The following is a 17,431-nucleotide window of genomic DNA, read 5'->3' on the forward strand; positions in this document are numbered from 1 at the left end:
CCAATGCTATTACCACCGTAGAGGGTAAGACTGAGTGAGGGGGTAGCTGGGAGGGTATGGAGGAGGGAAGGGTGTAGGGGGTGAGGTGAGGCTGTGGGCAGGATTCTCCCCCATCTGTCAACAGGCAGACAGGCGCTTTTGCCATACATTTACTCATGGCGCTGCGGTCTGTTAGACGCCGAGTGACCATACAGAAACACAACGCATCAAGACCAGGGGACTTTCGACCTTCGATATTGGATGGCCGCTGTCGTGGAACATGTACTCATGGCTTGTGGTCTGTTTTCAGTGGAGGTGGCAGCTGGGAAAGACTTAGCCCCCGTGGTCGCGCGATATTAGATATTCAATGGGGAATGCGTACGGACGTTTTGACACCGCTTGCGGGTTACAGTTGTATTACTCAGGTGCTGGAGGTTGGTTGGGAGTGATAGGACGAGTGCGCGATTTTGACCATTCAGGACAGGGGCAGACGGACATTTTAGCTCAGGCTGTGAGTTACAGACTACTTACCGCTCATGGCTCAAGCCCAGCAGCCACGACACCGAATGTTTGGACACGGCTGGCCGGCCTAAGTTCTTGGGTACTTTACACCCAGATAATAGCAAGTAAATTCAGGTAATGGTTTAACAGAGCCAAGGCCCAGCAGCCAGATAATGAACATGATTGGATAACGAATGTCCAAATAACTGAGGGATCACTGTACAGTAATCCCCGTACCATCCGGACGCCCAATTTCCGGACATCCCAACTTACCAGATATTTTGGTCCCGGGATCCAATATTCCCAAAATGGGCCAAAAATCGCAAAAAAAAAAATCGGACCCCCCCCCGGTAATTTGAACTGAGTGTGTGCGGCGCGGACCAGCTGTGTTTTGGTGCGTAGTTCCGCAGCCGTCCGCTAGAGCACCCCTGCATCCTCCCCACATACCGCCCGTCTCTTGTTTTGAGTGCAAGCTCGTGATCATGGCTGTGCTCGCTTTTGTGGTGGTGCCTTACCTGTTGCAGGCTCTGCTGCTGCTCTCCTGCCTCTTGTTAGTGTGTGTGATGATGGCCCCGCCGCCTGAGAAGAGGAAGAGAGTGGTTTTGACTCTGAAGAAGAAGAGGGAGATATTGGACAAGGTGGACGTGGGATGGTCAACCTCACGCATCCTTCATGAATTCAACCTGGCCCGATCTACTTTGTTTGATATCAAGAGATCCCGTGACAAACTCATGCAGTACACGGCTGACTTCTCGTCGAAGAGCAAACGCAATGTGGAGAGGAAGATGATGTTTACTCCCTGGTATGCAGAAGTCAACCGCTCCATGTTGATTTGGTATTGACAGCAACGTGCTGCTGGTGTACTGGTACGTGGCATGGACCTGCAGGCTGCTGCTGAGAAGTTCGCAAGGCTTCACAACGCCCCAGACTTCAAGGCATCCAAGGGTTGGCTCTTCGCGTTCAAGTTAGGACATGTCCTTACCAGCCGCAAGTCTCATGGCGAAACTTTGGACACCAACGAGGATGGAGTAGAGGAGTTTCGGCACAAGGTGAAGAGCTTGATCGACAGGGAGGGCCTCACTCTCGGTCAAGTCTACAGCGCTGATGAAACTGGTTTATTCTATCGCTCTTTGCCAACAAACACTCCAGCCGAGGAGACGGAGAAGCGTATACCTGGCCGCAAGCTCTGCTAGCAACGGATATCTGCTTTGTGTTGTGCCAATGCTAACGGCATGCACCGGCTTAAGCCCATTATTGTTGGCCATGCAAGGCAGCCTCGGTGTCTTCGTGGGGTGATGGATGTCCTTCCTGTCATTTGGTACCATTCTTTGAAAGCATGGTTCACTCCCCAGATCTTCAAAGACTGGTTCCACCGCCATTTCGTCAAGGAGGTCATCCATTACCAGACGGAGAAACTGGGAATCCCACGCGACCAGGTAAAGGCCCTCCTTTTCCTCGACAATGCACCTGCTCACACGTGCGACAAGGACTTGGTGGCTGAGAACGGCCGCATTAGGTGCATGTTTCTGCCACCTAATATGACTGCTTTCATCCAACCAATGGACCAATGAGTGATCGTGGCAACGAAGATATTGTACCGACGGAAGTTCCTGGACGAGGTGATGATTGTTCTCGAGGACGTGGACGAGCGCAGGGAGGGACGGGACACGCGAGGCCAGCGGATTTTGGGAAACTTTCGCCGCTACAACATCAAGTCTGCCATCTACAACTGGGCCAGTGCATGGATGGAAGTCCCTGTCAAGACTCTAGAAAATGGTTGGTCTCGTCTGCTTCTCGGAACGGATGTGGAGCATGATCTCCTAGGTTTTGACATGGATGACTTCCATGCACGTCTACGTGCGCATGGCGACGATGTTGATGTGGACGAAGTGCGTGAGTGGTTGGATGACGACGAGGGCGATCCTGGGTATCAGACCATGTCTGATATCGAGATCGCATCTTCAGTTGCAGGTGTCGGTACCCAGCTTGAAGATTCCAACGAGGAGAGCAACGATAATGCGGACTCCTCTGAGTGTGCCACTACTCCAGCCATCCCCATGCTAAGCGCACTCCGGGAACACATAGAGTTCGTTCTCAACTACCTGGAACACCCAGACTGCGAGAGGGAGATGGGGCCCTTGGGACTTGTGGAGGAAGTGCGCTCTTTCAGGCAGCGCATCATTAATCGCCAAAATCGTCGTTCCTTGTGTCAATCAACCATTGACAGCTTTTTCAGACCCATGACCCCCGCTGTGCCCAGCCCTGGCTCCACTCTATTGGCTCCCCAAGACAGGCCCTCATCCTCCGAGCCACAGCCCAGCACATCAGCCACAGTGGAGTCACCACTGGACATGAGTTTGCACCTGTCTTCAGAGTCGTCTGCAGTGGGTAGTCCATCACCACGACCCAGCGACGCATCCCTAGGCCACCTGCATCAGCTGCTCTCAGACTCTGACGGTGATTAAACGGCAAGAACTCTCCACTAGACCACACGGGAATTTACAGTGTTGTGCAGTAAAGAAAACGGTGCATAGCGTTAAGAAATTAGAATTCTGAGTGCAAAGACTAAAGTGCAGAGTGCAACACTGATTTTATTGACGTTCAATGGAGCGCAAATTAGCCTAGAGTGTGTAGTGTTATGAAACTGGATTTATGAGTGCAAAGATTTAAGTGCAGAGTGCAACACTTATTTCATTAAGTTGCAATGGAGCACAAGTAAGACTAGAGTGCACAGTGTTAAGAGAATGGAATTCTGAGTGCAAATGACTAAGTTCAGTGCAAGACTTCATGTACAGTGTACTGCAGGTGCTTCAGGTACTCCTTTTTACTGCCAGAGTCTGAGAGGAGGCGGGTTATTCATCTAGATGGCCAGGGACTTGTTGTAAGTACCCAGAATGTTTAATATTGTACTGTTTTTTCCATACTTACCTCTAAGACCTCATTTCACTCTTTTATGTCCCTTATTGGTGTGAATAGGGTCTTAGGTGCTACTGGTATGCATGTACAGTAGGGAGCTGTTTTTCTGAGTTAGGCTAGGTTAGGGTCCATAAGTACCAGTTCAGGAGACAGGGACTTGTTGTAAGTACCCAGAATGTTTAATATTGTATAAACTCACCTCTAAAACCTCATTCTCTGGTTCTTTTGCATTTATTTCAGTCTTTTATGTCCCTTATTGGTGTGAATTGGGTCTTAAATAGGTGCTACGTATGTCCAGTAGGGAGTTGTACACTTGTTTTTCTGAGTCAGGGTAGGTTAAGGTCCATAAGTACAAGTCCAGGAGGCTATGGCCCACTATCCGGACGGGACCACTTTCCGGATATGCCTTTGGCTCTATTTCAACGGATAGTGGAGGGATTACTGTATATTTATTTTACATGTACAGTTGTTATATATTACAATTAAGTATTAACACAATTTTGTAACAATTCTATGCTACTTTTACGATATTCAGTATTTCACTTATTTACCTGACAAGCTGATTGTAATACTGTATAATGATAATAGGCATTTATCTGTTATGACACAATATATACTGTCATATGTACGCCAGCTTTGCGTGACCAAGTGATATGTTGCCATTACTATGTTATGACAATATGTAGTAGCTATAGGCATTAATATATAGGTATTAATGTGAGTTACACTTACACAGTAAGTCTTTGTCCGGTGTACAAAGAAAATTGATCACATATTCTAGCTCAAGAATGTCGTTGTACTGTATCACAAATTCTTTAAGCCAGACAATACAGGTATTTCATGAGCACACAGTATAACCAACTTAAGCCAGTTATCTGACATCATGGAAAACTACCTATGGAAAGGTACCAGACAGAGACACACCTATGCACTGGATTATAAAACCCAAGGGAAAACAGCTGTAGGGCAGGGAGCCTGAGAGTACGATCAAGCATATAAAGCAGGAGATTGGGTAGTTAAGTGGTTTGCCATCTCGCAATGCTACATTACGCTGTCAAGCACACCTCCATGTAGCTTTATACCATAAAACTCTGTAACCCAAGATGAGGCTGAAGCACACCTCACTCATGATAAAAGGGTACACAGAGAGGGAAAGTGAGACTGAGACAGAGAGCTACCTATTCACTCTACTCGACGAAACACCATTTTACTAGCAGCAGCCCACACACTCCATTGGTGACAAAGGGGCAGCCATTACTTTACGTTACACTACAATATCTCTCTCCACCTAATCAAACCCCTTGGCTACATATAACAGAATGTGTCAACAAGTGGACTGGTGGAAGGTTTGTGCACCTCCCCATAAAACAACTAAAAGACAAACAGTCACCCCTTATGAGATTACGACATCTGGCTATAAACAGATAGATAGTGTTCCTAGAGGTTGTATCAGTACAGTCACACCTCAGTATGTGATGGGGTTACAGTTGTTTCATTTATAAAGGCTTCAACATGCTTGCAAGTGTTGGCCTTGGTCACTTGATGGAGTCTCTCCATGCTGCTTGACTTCTGGCAGCCTCCCTATTCAGTCCCTTATCCCTGATATCACACTCTTTGACCTCATCCCAGGTCTCTTTTGGTCTGCCTCTCATAACCCTATCCCCAGTGTTCATACTTCTTCTTATCTGCACCTAATTGTCATCCCCCATCCTCTCCACATGCCCAAACCATCTCGATCTACCCCTCATCATAAAAGCAACACACTCCAGTTCCGTCCTTTTCTCTCAACTCTTCCACTGTAAACCTAGCCCCCCCAGGCCTCGCATTCAAGGACACAACGCTGATCAACCTGATCACTGCATTTCTGTGTGTTTGAGCATACAAATAACCTCTTCCTTTACTGCCTCGGTCTCACTACCTTACACTATTAAACTCCTAAAACATGCCACATACAAAGATCCCTTGGCATGGAGGGAGAGCCCTCTTAATGTCAGCAGAGGCATCAGCTGACTGAACTTCTTCCAACCACTCCACAGTGAATATAACACAAGTGATGACATATATGGCTGGTGGCGGTACTGTCAAAGCAGAGGGAGTGTGGCCATGTGCAGTTTGCCACACAGGTGTGGGAAGTCTCCATATTGTGCAGTATTTGTGATAAGTGGGTGCATAAGAGATGTAGTGGTATTAGAGGTAGGCCGCAAACTAATGCTGATTTCATGTGTGCAATGTGTTCTGAGGAGAGCATGTACAGATTGTCACACATGAAAGGAATGATCCTGCTGGAAAGTCTGTTGAGTGTGTGGAAGAGTTTTATAATTTGGAGGACTTGTTGTGCTGGTGGTAGTGCCAAGGGTAAGATGTGGTTGGAGGAAGTTCAGGGAAATGCTGCCTCTCCTAACTCAGATACGGCTCTCCCCTCCAAGCAAAAGGATCTTTATACAGTGAAGTCTCATTTATCCAAAAATCAAGGGACTTTCAAAGTTTCATTTAATCAATTTTTTTGGATAAAAGATACTGTAATAATTTGTAGGATACAAGGGAACAGTATTGTACACCCATCACCCATTTCTGGCGACGTCTAGCCCACCACCACCACCACCAGCACCCCAAAAGCCACTCAATCATCATGTATGTAACTGCACTTTTGTAACTGTAATAGAAACTGTCAACTTAACTAAATCTTCACTTAAATAAACTTAAATAAACCTTCACCAAAACAATTACGTAATTCACTGTAAGCAATTCGAACAAATAAAGTCTTAAACCTAAATCTGTTTTTTCATATTTTCTGTTTCCTTATTCAATCATTTCCACATCATTTACATCATCTCCCACATCATCCAAATCTTCTGAGGTGGTGGATGCAGGTGAGGGCGTGGGCAATTCGCTTGCTCTAGTGTCTAGCGGAGCAACCATAAACTAACGCTAGTGGCGCGAAACAAGCCTGCCGTGTTTGAATTTTCGGATAGATTTAAGATTTTTGTGGTTAATCGAAATGAGAATGTTTTAGTAAAACTTATGGTTAATTGCATATTACGGTTAAAAGAATTTCGGATAAAAGAGACTCCACTGTATGTGGCAAGTGTTAAAGGAGTGTAATGCTGTATGACAGTGAGACCTGGAAAGTAAAGGAAGATGATATCTGTAGACTCAAATGTACTGAAATGACAATGATTAGATGGATGAGCAGTGCATTGCTGAATACTGTATGGGGCCTGACAATGATCAGATGGATGAGTAGTGCATTGCTGACTGCTGTATGGGGCCTGGGGAGCAAGGATTGCGACTGAAGAAATGAAAGGAAGGATGTTGAATGTATTGGTGTTATGATTAGGTGGGGTAGATTGTTATAGTTTGAGCATGGTGAGAGGATAGAAGATGACAACTGAGTGTGGGGGTGAGAAGTGTGAGCATTAAAAAAAAAAAAAAAAAAAAAAAAAAAAAGGGACAAGGTTATAGAGTATGACCTCATGGGGATATGGGACTGAATAGGGAGGCTGCCAGAGATCAAGCAGCATGGAGAGCCATCAATAGGTGACCAAGGCCAACACATGCAAGTACAGTATGCTGGATCCTTTACAAACGATATAATATCAGTAAGAAAACAACTTAGTAAACAGAGTTGCTAATAATTATATGAACAAATACCTAAGTCACTCAAATACTTACTCAACACAACAGGCCAGTTGAGAGCTAACATCATCACATCAAAGATGATGGAGAAAAGATTCAGTGCCAAACCCTGTGGAAAAGAATTCGATTATTATTATGATAATACATGTATTATATTTAGCTTACTATTCTGAAAAAATTCATAAATAAATAAAAGCCTCAAGCAAAAAGCAAAATGTTGGTTATCTACAAATACAGCACGGTACTGGTACAGTGAACGCTCGATATAGCGAACCCTTTTATTGCGAACTTCGGATATAACAACCCACCATTTCCAGGGCGAACTTCCATCGGATATAGCGACCTTTGTTCGATGTATCCAGCAGAAATTTGCGTATCAGCTGGCTCCAGTGACTCACTGTTGTGGGAGTGTCTGCCAGCCCGCACGATGAGTCATGTAGCCTAGCTAGCCCGCACGCCTCACCCCTTTCCACGCTGGGTCTTTCTCAGTCTGTGTGCAGTACTCATTCCATGTGGTTCCCTCTCACCTTATCTCTCTCACTTGTGTTACGTTTTGTACCACGTGTGACCTATCTACATTACTGTACCTACCTAGAGCAAAAATAGCTTCCAAATTACCAGCCCTTCATCCTCAAGCAAGGGGAAGATGAAGATTCTCTCCTTGACCGAGAAATACAGGTACACCCCAGTTTAATGATGCAATTGGTTAAGTAAAAACCCATCGTTAGCCGGGGTATCGTATACTTGGGTAGTTTTAACGTGTAAGGTAATGGGATGTGTTTTTCAACCCTGGGTCTCCCCCCCTAACCAAGTCCAAAATGCACCCAAATGAGCCCAAAAACAATTTTTAATCCAATCTAAATGGCCTAACAGCTGTAAAAGAAGCTAACCTAAGCCTAACACCTGTAACTAACTTACTAAACCAACATATAAAATCTGAAAATTGTCATATATAAGTATGGAAAAAATCAACCTCAGTAAACTGTACCCCAAAATGACAATGTTCACCCCACCTACGGATAAAACACATTAATCTAAGTCTAAAAAGTGTTTATAAATCAACCTAAACACAGAATTTTAGTCTATAATATCATCAAAACTGGTAAAAGAAATCAAAACTCATCATTAAACCATGGTTTGGCCATCGTTAGGCAGGGTATGGTGGTATTTCTAATCCCATCATTAAGCTGGATATCGCATGTAGTGGTATTGTATATCGGGGTATTACTACATAAAATTATTCAGGAGTACGAGGAAGGGGCCACACAAAGTCAGCTTATGAATAAATACAACCTGAAGAAGACAACAATCCATGACCTCATCAAGGCAAAGGAGAAGGTGATGGAGGCCATGAAAGCAGTGAAGGCCAACAAGAAGGGAAAGGAACTCTACCACAAGCAACAACTTCCCTTGGAAAATCTCGACAAGGCAGTGTACAGTGGTACAAGCAGGTGAGAGCAGAGGGTATTCCTTTTCGAGGTGTTGATATTCAACATGCGGTGCTGAGGCTTGCCCGTCACTTAGGTCACGAATTTCAAGTGCAGTGATGGCTAGTTGTGGTGCTTTAGGCAGTGTCATGGCATTGTGTACAAGGCTATCATGGGCGAGCTTCTAAGCGCTGACGCAGATGCAGTGAACCCCTTCATAACCACTTTCATGAGCTGAAGGAGAAGGAGGGCCTCCACGACTTCCAAATCTACAATGCTGATGAAACTGGTCTTTTTTGGAAGTCAATCCCCCCAAATATGCAGACCTCCAAGACTATAAGAAGCACTCCGTGGAGGAAGAGTGCAAAGGATCGCATATCGGTGTCTGTTTGCGCTAACGCTGACGGGTCCCACTGCATGAAACCAGTCATTGTGGTTAAGAGTAGGAAGCCAAGGGCTCGCAAAGATATTATGGACAAGCTTCCTATGGAATACCACAGCAACCCTTCTGCCTGGTTTACCCAGGATAACGCTGACGGGTCCCACTGCATGAAACCAGTCATTGTGGTTAAGAGTAGGAAGCCAAGGGCTCGCAAAGATATTATGGACAAGCTTCCTATGGAATACCACAGCAACCCTTCTGCCTGGTTTACCCAGGATACTATCAATGACTGGTTCCATCACAGTTCTGACCCCTCTGTTCGGCAGCACCAGGCCTAGTATGGCATCAGTGGGGAGGAAGTAAAGGCTGTGGTCCTCCTTGACAACATCCCAGCTCACCCTTCCACTGCAAAATTGTGTTTCAAGGATGGAAAAATAAAGACGATATTTTTACCACCTAACATAACTACCTTACTTCAGCCAATGGACCAGGGGGTGATTGAAAGTGCCAAGAGGCATTATCGAAATATTTTACTTGGACTAGTGCTTAGTGATGACTGAGGATGGGATGGAGGAGGAGGGGTATGTGGAAACCAGGGGGAAGACACTGGACTATTTCAAAAAATATATCAAGGATGCCATACTGAACTGGGCAGAGGCTTGGAAGAAGATGCCAATGACTACTCTCCACAAGCGCGGTGCAAGCTCCTCAAAACTCCCAAGACTCTAGCCCAGAAGCCTGATTTTGAGGGGTTTGAGCCATCAAAGGCAGCTGAAATGTTGGCTGCAGCTGGACAAGGCTCCATCCCTGCAGAAGAGGCGGAGGAGTGGCTCGATGAGGATGGTGGTCTGCCTGGATACCACAATCAGACAGAGGAGGTAACAGTCCAGGAACTGACAATGCCCGAACCACCTGCAGAGGAGGAAGAGGAGAGTTCACATCGGCCATCCCTGACTGCTGCCATCGACACAGCAAACACACTCCTGGACATCACAGACAGCATTGGTGGATTTCTGGGGGAAAACTGTGAGCTCCTCAGACAAATTAGGCTGGACCTTATGAGGAGAAACCAGGCCACATAAGTCCAACAGAAAGTTTCAGTCATCTTCAAGCCTGTCACCTCGCATCCTGGAAAAAAAAAACGTACAGAGTCAGAGACCTCGAGTGCATCTATTGCTTCAAGGTCCTCTGTGAGCCTCCCCAGTTTGGCTTCTGGCAACAGCACACCTTCCTCACTGACACAAGTGACACCAGAGCCACCAGAATTAATATTCGCTGAATCTGATGATGAATGAGTGAATCAAGTGTCACGTAAAGTGTATCTATCTATCTATTGCCAGATGCCTCAATCCCTTATATGGGATGGCCACAAACAAATCGCCTCTACATCACCCTGGTCCCTTCCATTTCACTGCCCTGCTCCCAATTCACACCCCCCTCTCTCATATGCCTCTCCACTCCATCCCTCCATCTCATCCTTGGCCTTCCCCTCCCTCTCTCCTCCTCCACCTCACTCACATACATTCTCCTCATCAGTCTCTCACTCTCCATCCTCTCCACATGGTCAAACCACCTCATTATGTTTCTCCTAACGTTTCCTATCACATCCACATCCACACTACAACGCTCCCTCACATCCTCATTTGTCAGTCTGTCTCTCCATGTGACTCCACAGGCTCCTCTCAAATAACTCATTGCCACTGCTCTCACTCTTCACTTGTGTCCCTCCAACAATGTCCAAGCTTCACTTCCACACATTTGAGTTGGTATCACAATACTGTCATGTAATAACTTTTTCACTTCCATGCTCACTTCCCTATTTCTTATCACTGCCTTCAAGGAACCAGCAACCTTTCTTCCTTGTTGCACCCTTTCAAGTACTTCACCCTCCAGACTTCCATCCTCACTCATCACACTACTCAAGTACTTAAACGTACTCACATGTTCCAATTCCTCACCATCCAACCTCACTGTACATTCTCTGACTTCACCTCTCTCAAAGACAATCACTTTACTCTTCCCTACATTCACCTTTAGATTCCGTTTCTTACACACTCTCCCAAACTCATCCACCAACCCTTGCAGCTCCCTTTCGTCTTCACTTAACAACACAGTATCATCTGCAAACAACAGTACAGGGAGTTTCCAAACACTGCCCTCTCTCATTAGGGCCACTCCAACATCCACTATCCTACCTTGTATCTCTTTTATAACCCCATCCATATACAGATTGAACAACCATAGAGACATGACACATCCATGTTTCAACCCAAACTTCAAATAGAAAAACTCACTCAGTTCATTATTCACACGCACTGCAGCCTTAGCACCCTCATACATATTCTTTACAGCATTCAACAACTTCCCATCTACTCCGTATATTCTTAATACTTTCCACAATCCTTGTCTATCCACCCTGTCATATGCTTTCTCCAAATCCATGAAAGTCGCATACAACTTCTTTCCCTTTGTTAGAAACTTTTCCACTAATGATCTAAGAATGAATATCTGATCTACACAACCTGTTCCCTTCCTAAAGCCTCCCTGTTCTTCTCCAACTAATTCCTCTGTTCTTTCCCTAACTCTGTCAATAAGTATCCTACCATACACTTTTCCTATTATACTAAGAAGACAAATGCCTCTATGATTACCACACACTTCTTTTTCCCCTTTCCCTTTGTACAAAGGAATAACTATACCTGACTTGCAATCCTCCGGGACTCTACCTTCCTCCCAGGCCAATCTTCACATCTTCCACATCCATTCTACTACTATCTCTCCCCCTTGCTTCAGCATTTCACCACACACTCCATCAATTCCTGGGGATTTCCCCTTTTTGACTTTCTTCATTGCTTCCACAACTTCCACCTTATTGATTTCTTCCTGTTTTCTCACCTCCCTCCTTCTCCCAGCCATTCCCCAGCCACTTATACTCGCATTACTTTCATTTTCTATGTTCAACAATTCATTAAAGTGTTCTCTCCATCTGCTCACTTTCTCTCCCTTCTCAACTAGCAATCTACCGTTTTTATCTTTCACTCCCCTACTATATATGGTGTATATAGTACTATACTTAAGTGTAAATATTGTTCTGTAATGTTCAGTTTGTATTATTCTGTAATGTTCGCTTTGTATTATTAAGTGTTAAATTAAGTATAGTGCCCTAGTGATACAGTACAAAAATTTCTGGTGTTTACAGTGTGGTGTGCTCTGGTGTACAGGTGTACTGAGTGGTGCCAGCATCTAATCGCTTCACAATTTCCCCCTGCCTCCTTCCTCTTCCTATGGTGACTACAGCATCACTTCCTGGCATGGTAAGCGTACTGTAACAGTATTACATCATACTGTATTCTTATTATAGGTATTGTATTTCTATGTACAACTTCATACAGGATGGTATTTACAAGTATCACTACATAAACCATTGAATTTTCCATGTGAAACTTCAGAAAGTAAGCTTAGGTTGTGGATGCACACGTAGGATCGAATGACTCCACGGATATAGCGACCTAGGTTGGGTCATCCCTCAGATAATAACGACCCTCGGATATAGCAACCCACCCCTCCCCCCAGTCAGTTAATTATATCAAGGGCTTACTGTATAATGGTTTAACTACAGCTGCTGGTGCTGGAAGGGATGCCTTTATGTGGAGCTACTGATACTACTGGGCAGTTCTGTTGTATGGTTATACAAATCTCCCTCCTCCTTCCCTGTCCCCTGAAAGACAAAGACTGCAGGAGATGGATAAATTCAGCCTGCAGTCCACTGGGTTCATGATTTATACATGAACTGAGGCTACAAATACTATTACTACTACTACTACTACTGCAAATGTTGTTTTTGTTGTTGTGGCCCTAAGTTAATCTAGATGTGAATCCAGTAGACTGCAGGTTGAAACTGCCATTCTAGAGTCCACTACAGTCTGGTCTCATCATACAACTACCATACTTTGCGGTATATAAGACACAGCATTGTGAAGGACACATTCTAATTCTGGAAGAGCAGTTCTGAGAAAGAAGTATGTCTAAACCAATACTGCAGAAAGGCTGCTTGGTACGAGCTGTTTTTACTCAAATACACTCTCACCATTCAGAACCTCTATTCAGTACTGTTCACCAGTCACTGGTTTCTTGATATAGTATTTATACAAAAGAACTGTACAATAATAACAATACAGTAATCCCTATACTATCCAGATGCCCACTTTCTGGACACACCACTTACCGGACATTGTGGGCCTGGACCTTCAGAACTCAAAAATGGCCAAAAAAAAGACAAAAATCCCCCCCAAATCTTATTTTTTCCCCTCCCGTAATTTGAAACTGCCGAGTGGCGCCAAGAGGTATACACCACGGCCCCTTCACCCCTTCCTTCCTACCCCCTCTCCCCACCCCTGTCAGGGTTGCCATTGGGAGCTCTACATCAAGTGGGTGGCGACCATCATCCACTCACTTGATGTAGAGCTCCCTACTTCTTCCTCAGCCTTTATCATTCTTTTTCTGTGTCTGCCCTCCTCTCTTCACATTTCTCCCATCTTTCCTGTCACTTCTTATTGCTTTTCTTTCCTTTACAGGTGGCTTTACATTGAACGACAAGCCGAATGGTTTCTTGTAAGCCAAGAAACCATTTACTACACTGGGTGGTAACCATATAACCAAACCATACGTGCTCCCTACGTGTCAACAAGTGGGTTGGTGGAGGATTAGTGCCCCTCCCCATAAAACAAATAACTCAAAGTCAAATGGCCACCCCTTACGGGATTATGGCGTCTGACAACAGATAGATAGATTGAAATGTGGGCCAATTTGGTAATGAATAATTCATTTGGTAATGAATCAGAATAATGCATTACCAAATGGATTTTTCACATGTATGAGGATACACAGGATGGAGATGGTGGATAGTCTGCTTTCTCTGATTAATCTGCTAGCCTACACAGCATGAAAATAATCAACAAGGAGAGTGATTACATGTATTTCCACTTGAATATATAATTAGTGAAGAATATATGTTAGCTTTACGAATTTGGTAATGAAAAGTTAAATTTGGTAATGAAAACTGAGGAGTTTGGTAATGTGACCGTTGCGATCTGGCAATTCTGTTTCCCCATCACCAACAGTCACTGCCTAACTTCGCTTACAAGTAGATGCTTATCACTGTGGATGCCACATGTGCTCGTTTTTTGTGAATAAACGGTGAATAAACTGCAATACCTCGCCAGTAGACCACACGGGGATTTACAGTTTTGTGCAGTGTTAAGAAATTAGAATTTAGAGTGCAAAAGGATTAACTGTGGAGTGCAAATTGGCGGCTGAAACTGGCGTCGTGCAATTAACAATGTGCAGTGTTAAACAATTATAACTCACACGGCAAAGAATTACTGTAAGTGCAGCACAACACTGGATTACTGTACGGGGTTCAAAAGCATTTTCACCACTGCCAAAGCCTTAGAGAAGGTGGCCACAGACGAGCTGTAAGTACCCTGGCTGAGGTACAGTCACTTCTAATTCCTCATTCTTTGGGTACTATTCATTTATTTCATGCTTTATGTCCATTATTGGTGTGCACAGGGTCTTAAATAGGTTTAAATAGGTGCTATGCATGTCCAATATGGAGTTATTTAGGTGGCTTTCAAAGTTAAGCTGGGTTAGGGTCCTTTAGTACCAATCCAGCACGCAGGGGCACACATTCCGGACGGGACCACTTTCCGGATATGCCTTTGGCTCTATTACATCAGATAGTGGAGGGATTACTGTAATTAAAAAAAAAAAAAAATGCTAACATAGCTCCTCACAAGTTCCTCAGTGTCCTGCCACCATCTTCACCCTTAGACTTACCAATGACGACCTGGGTCGTCATGCGTTTGTCAACCTCTGACGTCAGTGTGACGACTTTGACCGTCATCCAATGTAAGCTCTATAGAAATAATTAGGGAGTCGTCATTTTTGCTAGATGATGGGCAAAAGTGGGCAGAGCTAAGCCTTCCACAGCTGGTGCATGCGTGCTCACTTGGTTTGCTTAGCTCAGGGTGGTGTGAGGTTCCTCACAGGTAGGATGTATACCTCTTGACCTCCTGTTGAACACTTATGCTCCTTTTTCTCACATTTATATGCAGCATTATTATTTAAGAAAATACAACAAATAATGCATTATTGGAAAGGAACTTTATTCTGCTATGTACTGAAGCAAAAAATATTATTACTTCTTGAATAGCTTTTTTTTGGTGAATATATTTTTAAAGGACAGTGTAAAACTTCAGCATGTCAGCTAACTTCTACTCACTTTTTTGCATTATATCTTGTTTATATTGTCTTTTTGGACAATGTACGACAGAGCAAAACTCTTCATCTTCAAAATGAGACCAAAGTGGCTTCTCTATGATGAATAGTAACCTTCCTATGAGCGTTAGAAGGAAAATATATCTACACAACTGTTTTGAAAGCTCTCGAGTGAGAGTTACGTGCACAGCCAGAATTTACACTCCTCCCTTCACGGGATAGGGTTAACACTCGTTTGTGTTTGTCAACTGCCTGATTTTGTTCGTACAAAAATTATAATTAATATTCCTCTCCTTTTAAGTACCTATCTATCTACTGCCAGACACCTTATTCCCATAAGGGATGGCCACAAACAAATCGCCTCCATGCCACCCTGTCCCCCATCATTTTGCTACACCTCAAACCCCCTTCTCTGATATACCTCTCCACTCCATCTCATTCTCAGCCTCCTCTTCCCTCTTCCCCCCTCCACATCATTCACATACACTCTCCTCATTAGTTTCTTGCTCTCCATCCTCTCCACATGGTCAAACCACCTCAACATATTCCTCCAAACACTTTCTATCAAATCCACACCACAACGCTCCTTCACCTCCTCATTTGTCAGTCTATCTCCATGTAACTCCACACACTCCTCTCAAATAACTCATTTCCACTGCTCTCACTCTTCACCTGTGTCCTTCCAGCAAGGTCAAAGCTTCACTTCCATACATTAGAGTTGATATCACAATACTATCATGCAGAAACTTTTTTACTTCCATACTCACTTCCCCATTTTTTATGACTGCTTTCAAAGAACCACCAACTTTTCTTCCTTGTTCTACTTTTTTAAGCACTTCACCCTTCAAACTTCCATCCTTACTCATCACACTACTCAAGTACTTAAATGCACTCACATTTTCCATTTCCTCATTATCCAAGCGTACTGTATATTAAGTGACTTCAATTCTCTTGAAGACCATAACTTTACTCTTCCTTACACTCACCTTTAGATTTCGTTTCTTACACACTCCCAAACTCTTTAACCAAGCCTTGCAGTTCCCCTTCATCTTCACTTAACAATACGGTATCTGCAAATAACGGTACAGGAAGCTTCCAAATCCTGCCCTCTCCCCTTCTCCCCTTAGGGCTACTCCAACATCCACTGCTCTACCTTGTATCTCTTTTATAACCCCATCCATATACAGGTTGAACAACCAAGGAGACATAACACATCCCTGTTTCAATCTAACATTCAGACTAACATTCACTAGCCACATGCACTGCAGCCTTAGCACCCTCATACATACTCTTCACGGCACTCAACAACTTCCCATTTACACCAAACTGTATATTCATGATATTTTCCACATTCCTTGTCCATCCACCCTGTCATGTGCTTTCTCCAAGCCCACAAAGGCAGCATACAACTTCTTTCCCTTCTCTAGAAACATTTCCACTAAAGACCTAAGATGAATATCTGATCTACACAACCTCTTCCCTTCCAAAAACCTCCCTATTCTTCTCCAACTAATTGCTCAGTTATTTCCCTAACTGTCAAAAAGTATTCTACCATATACTTTTCCTATTACACTCAGAAGACAAATGTCCCCATGATTACCATATACTTTTCCTATTACACTCAGAAGACAAATGCCTCTATGATTACCGCACACTTCTTTTTCTCCTTTTCCTTTGTCTATCTATCTATCTATTGCCAGATGCCTCAATTCCATTAGGGGTGGCCACAAACAAATCGCCTCCACGTCGCCCTGTCCCCCGCCATTTCACTGCCCTCCTCCTAACTCACACCCCCCTCTCTCATATACCTCTCCACCCCATCCCTCCATCTCATCCTCAGCCTCCCCCTCCCTCTCCCCCCCTCCACCTCACTCACATACACTCTCTTCGTCAGTCTTTCACCCTCCATCCTCTCCACATGGCCAAACCACCTCAGTGTATTCCTCCTAATGATTCTTATCACATCCACATCCACACCACAATGCTCCTTTATATCCTCATTTGTCAGCCTGTCTCTCCATGTGACTCCACAGGCTCCTCTTAAATAACTCATTTCCACTGCTCTCACTCTTGACTTGTGTCCTTCCAACAACGTCCAAGCTTCACTTCCGTACGTTAGAGTTGGTATCACAATACTGTCATGTAGTAACTTTTTCACTTCCACGCTCACTTCCATGCTTCTTATCACTGTATTCAAGGTACCAGCAACCTTTCTTCCCTGCTGTAACCTTTCAAGCACTTCACCCTCCAAACCTCCATCCTTACTCATCACACTACCCAAGTACTTAAAAGTACTCACATTTTCCAATTC

General features: G+C 44.3%; 1 protein-coding gene across 1 annotated transcript in view; it reads right to left on the reverse strand.

The window, feature by feature from the left end:
* The window catches only part of LOC145404472 (type-1 angiotensin II receptor-associated protein-like), a 209,271-nt gene that overhangs the window by 79,065 nt on the left and 112,775 nt on the right, over positions 1-17,431 (reverse strand). The window contains exon 4 of the mRNA XM_080276009.1: positions 7,069-7,141. Coding sequence (XP_080132135.1) covers positions 7,069-7,141 — 73 coding nt within the window. The remainder of the gene's footprint in view (positions 1-7,068; positions 7,142-17,431) is intronic.

Source organism: Coenobita brevimanus, chromosome 63 (genome assembly GCF_032717465.1).
Source record: "Coenobita brevimanus isolate Jiangsu-jjx chromosome 63, ASM3271746v2, whole genome shotgun sequence".
NCBI classification, from domain to species: domain Eukaryota; kingdom Metazoa; phylum Arthropoda; class Malacostraca; order Decapoda; family Coenobitidae; genus Coenobita; species Coenobita brevimanus.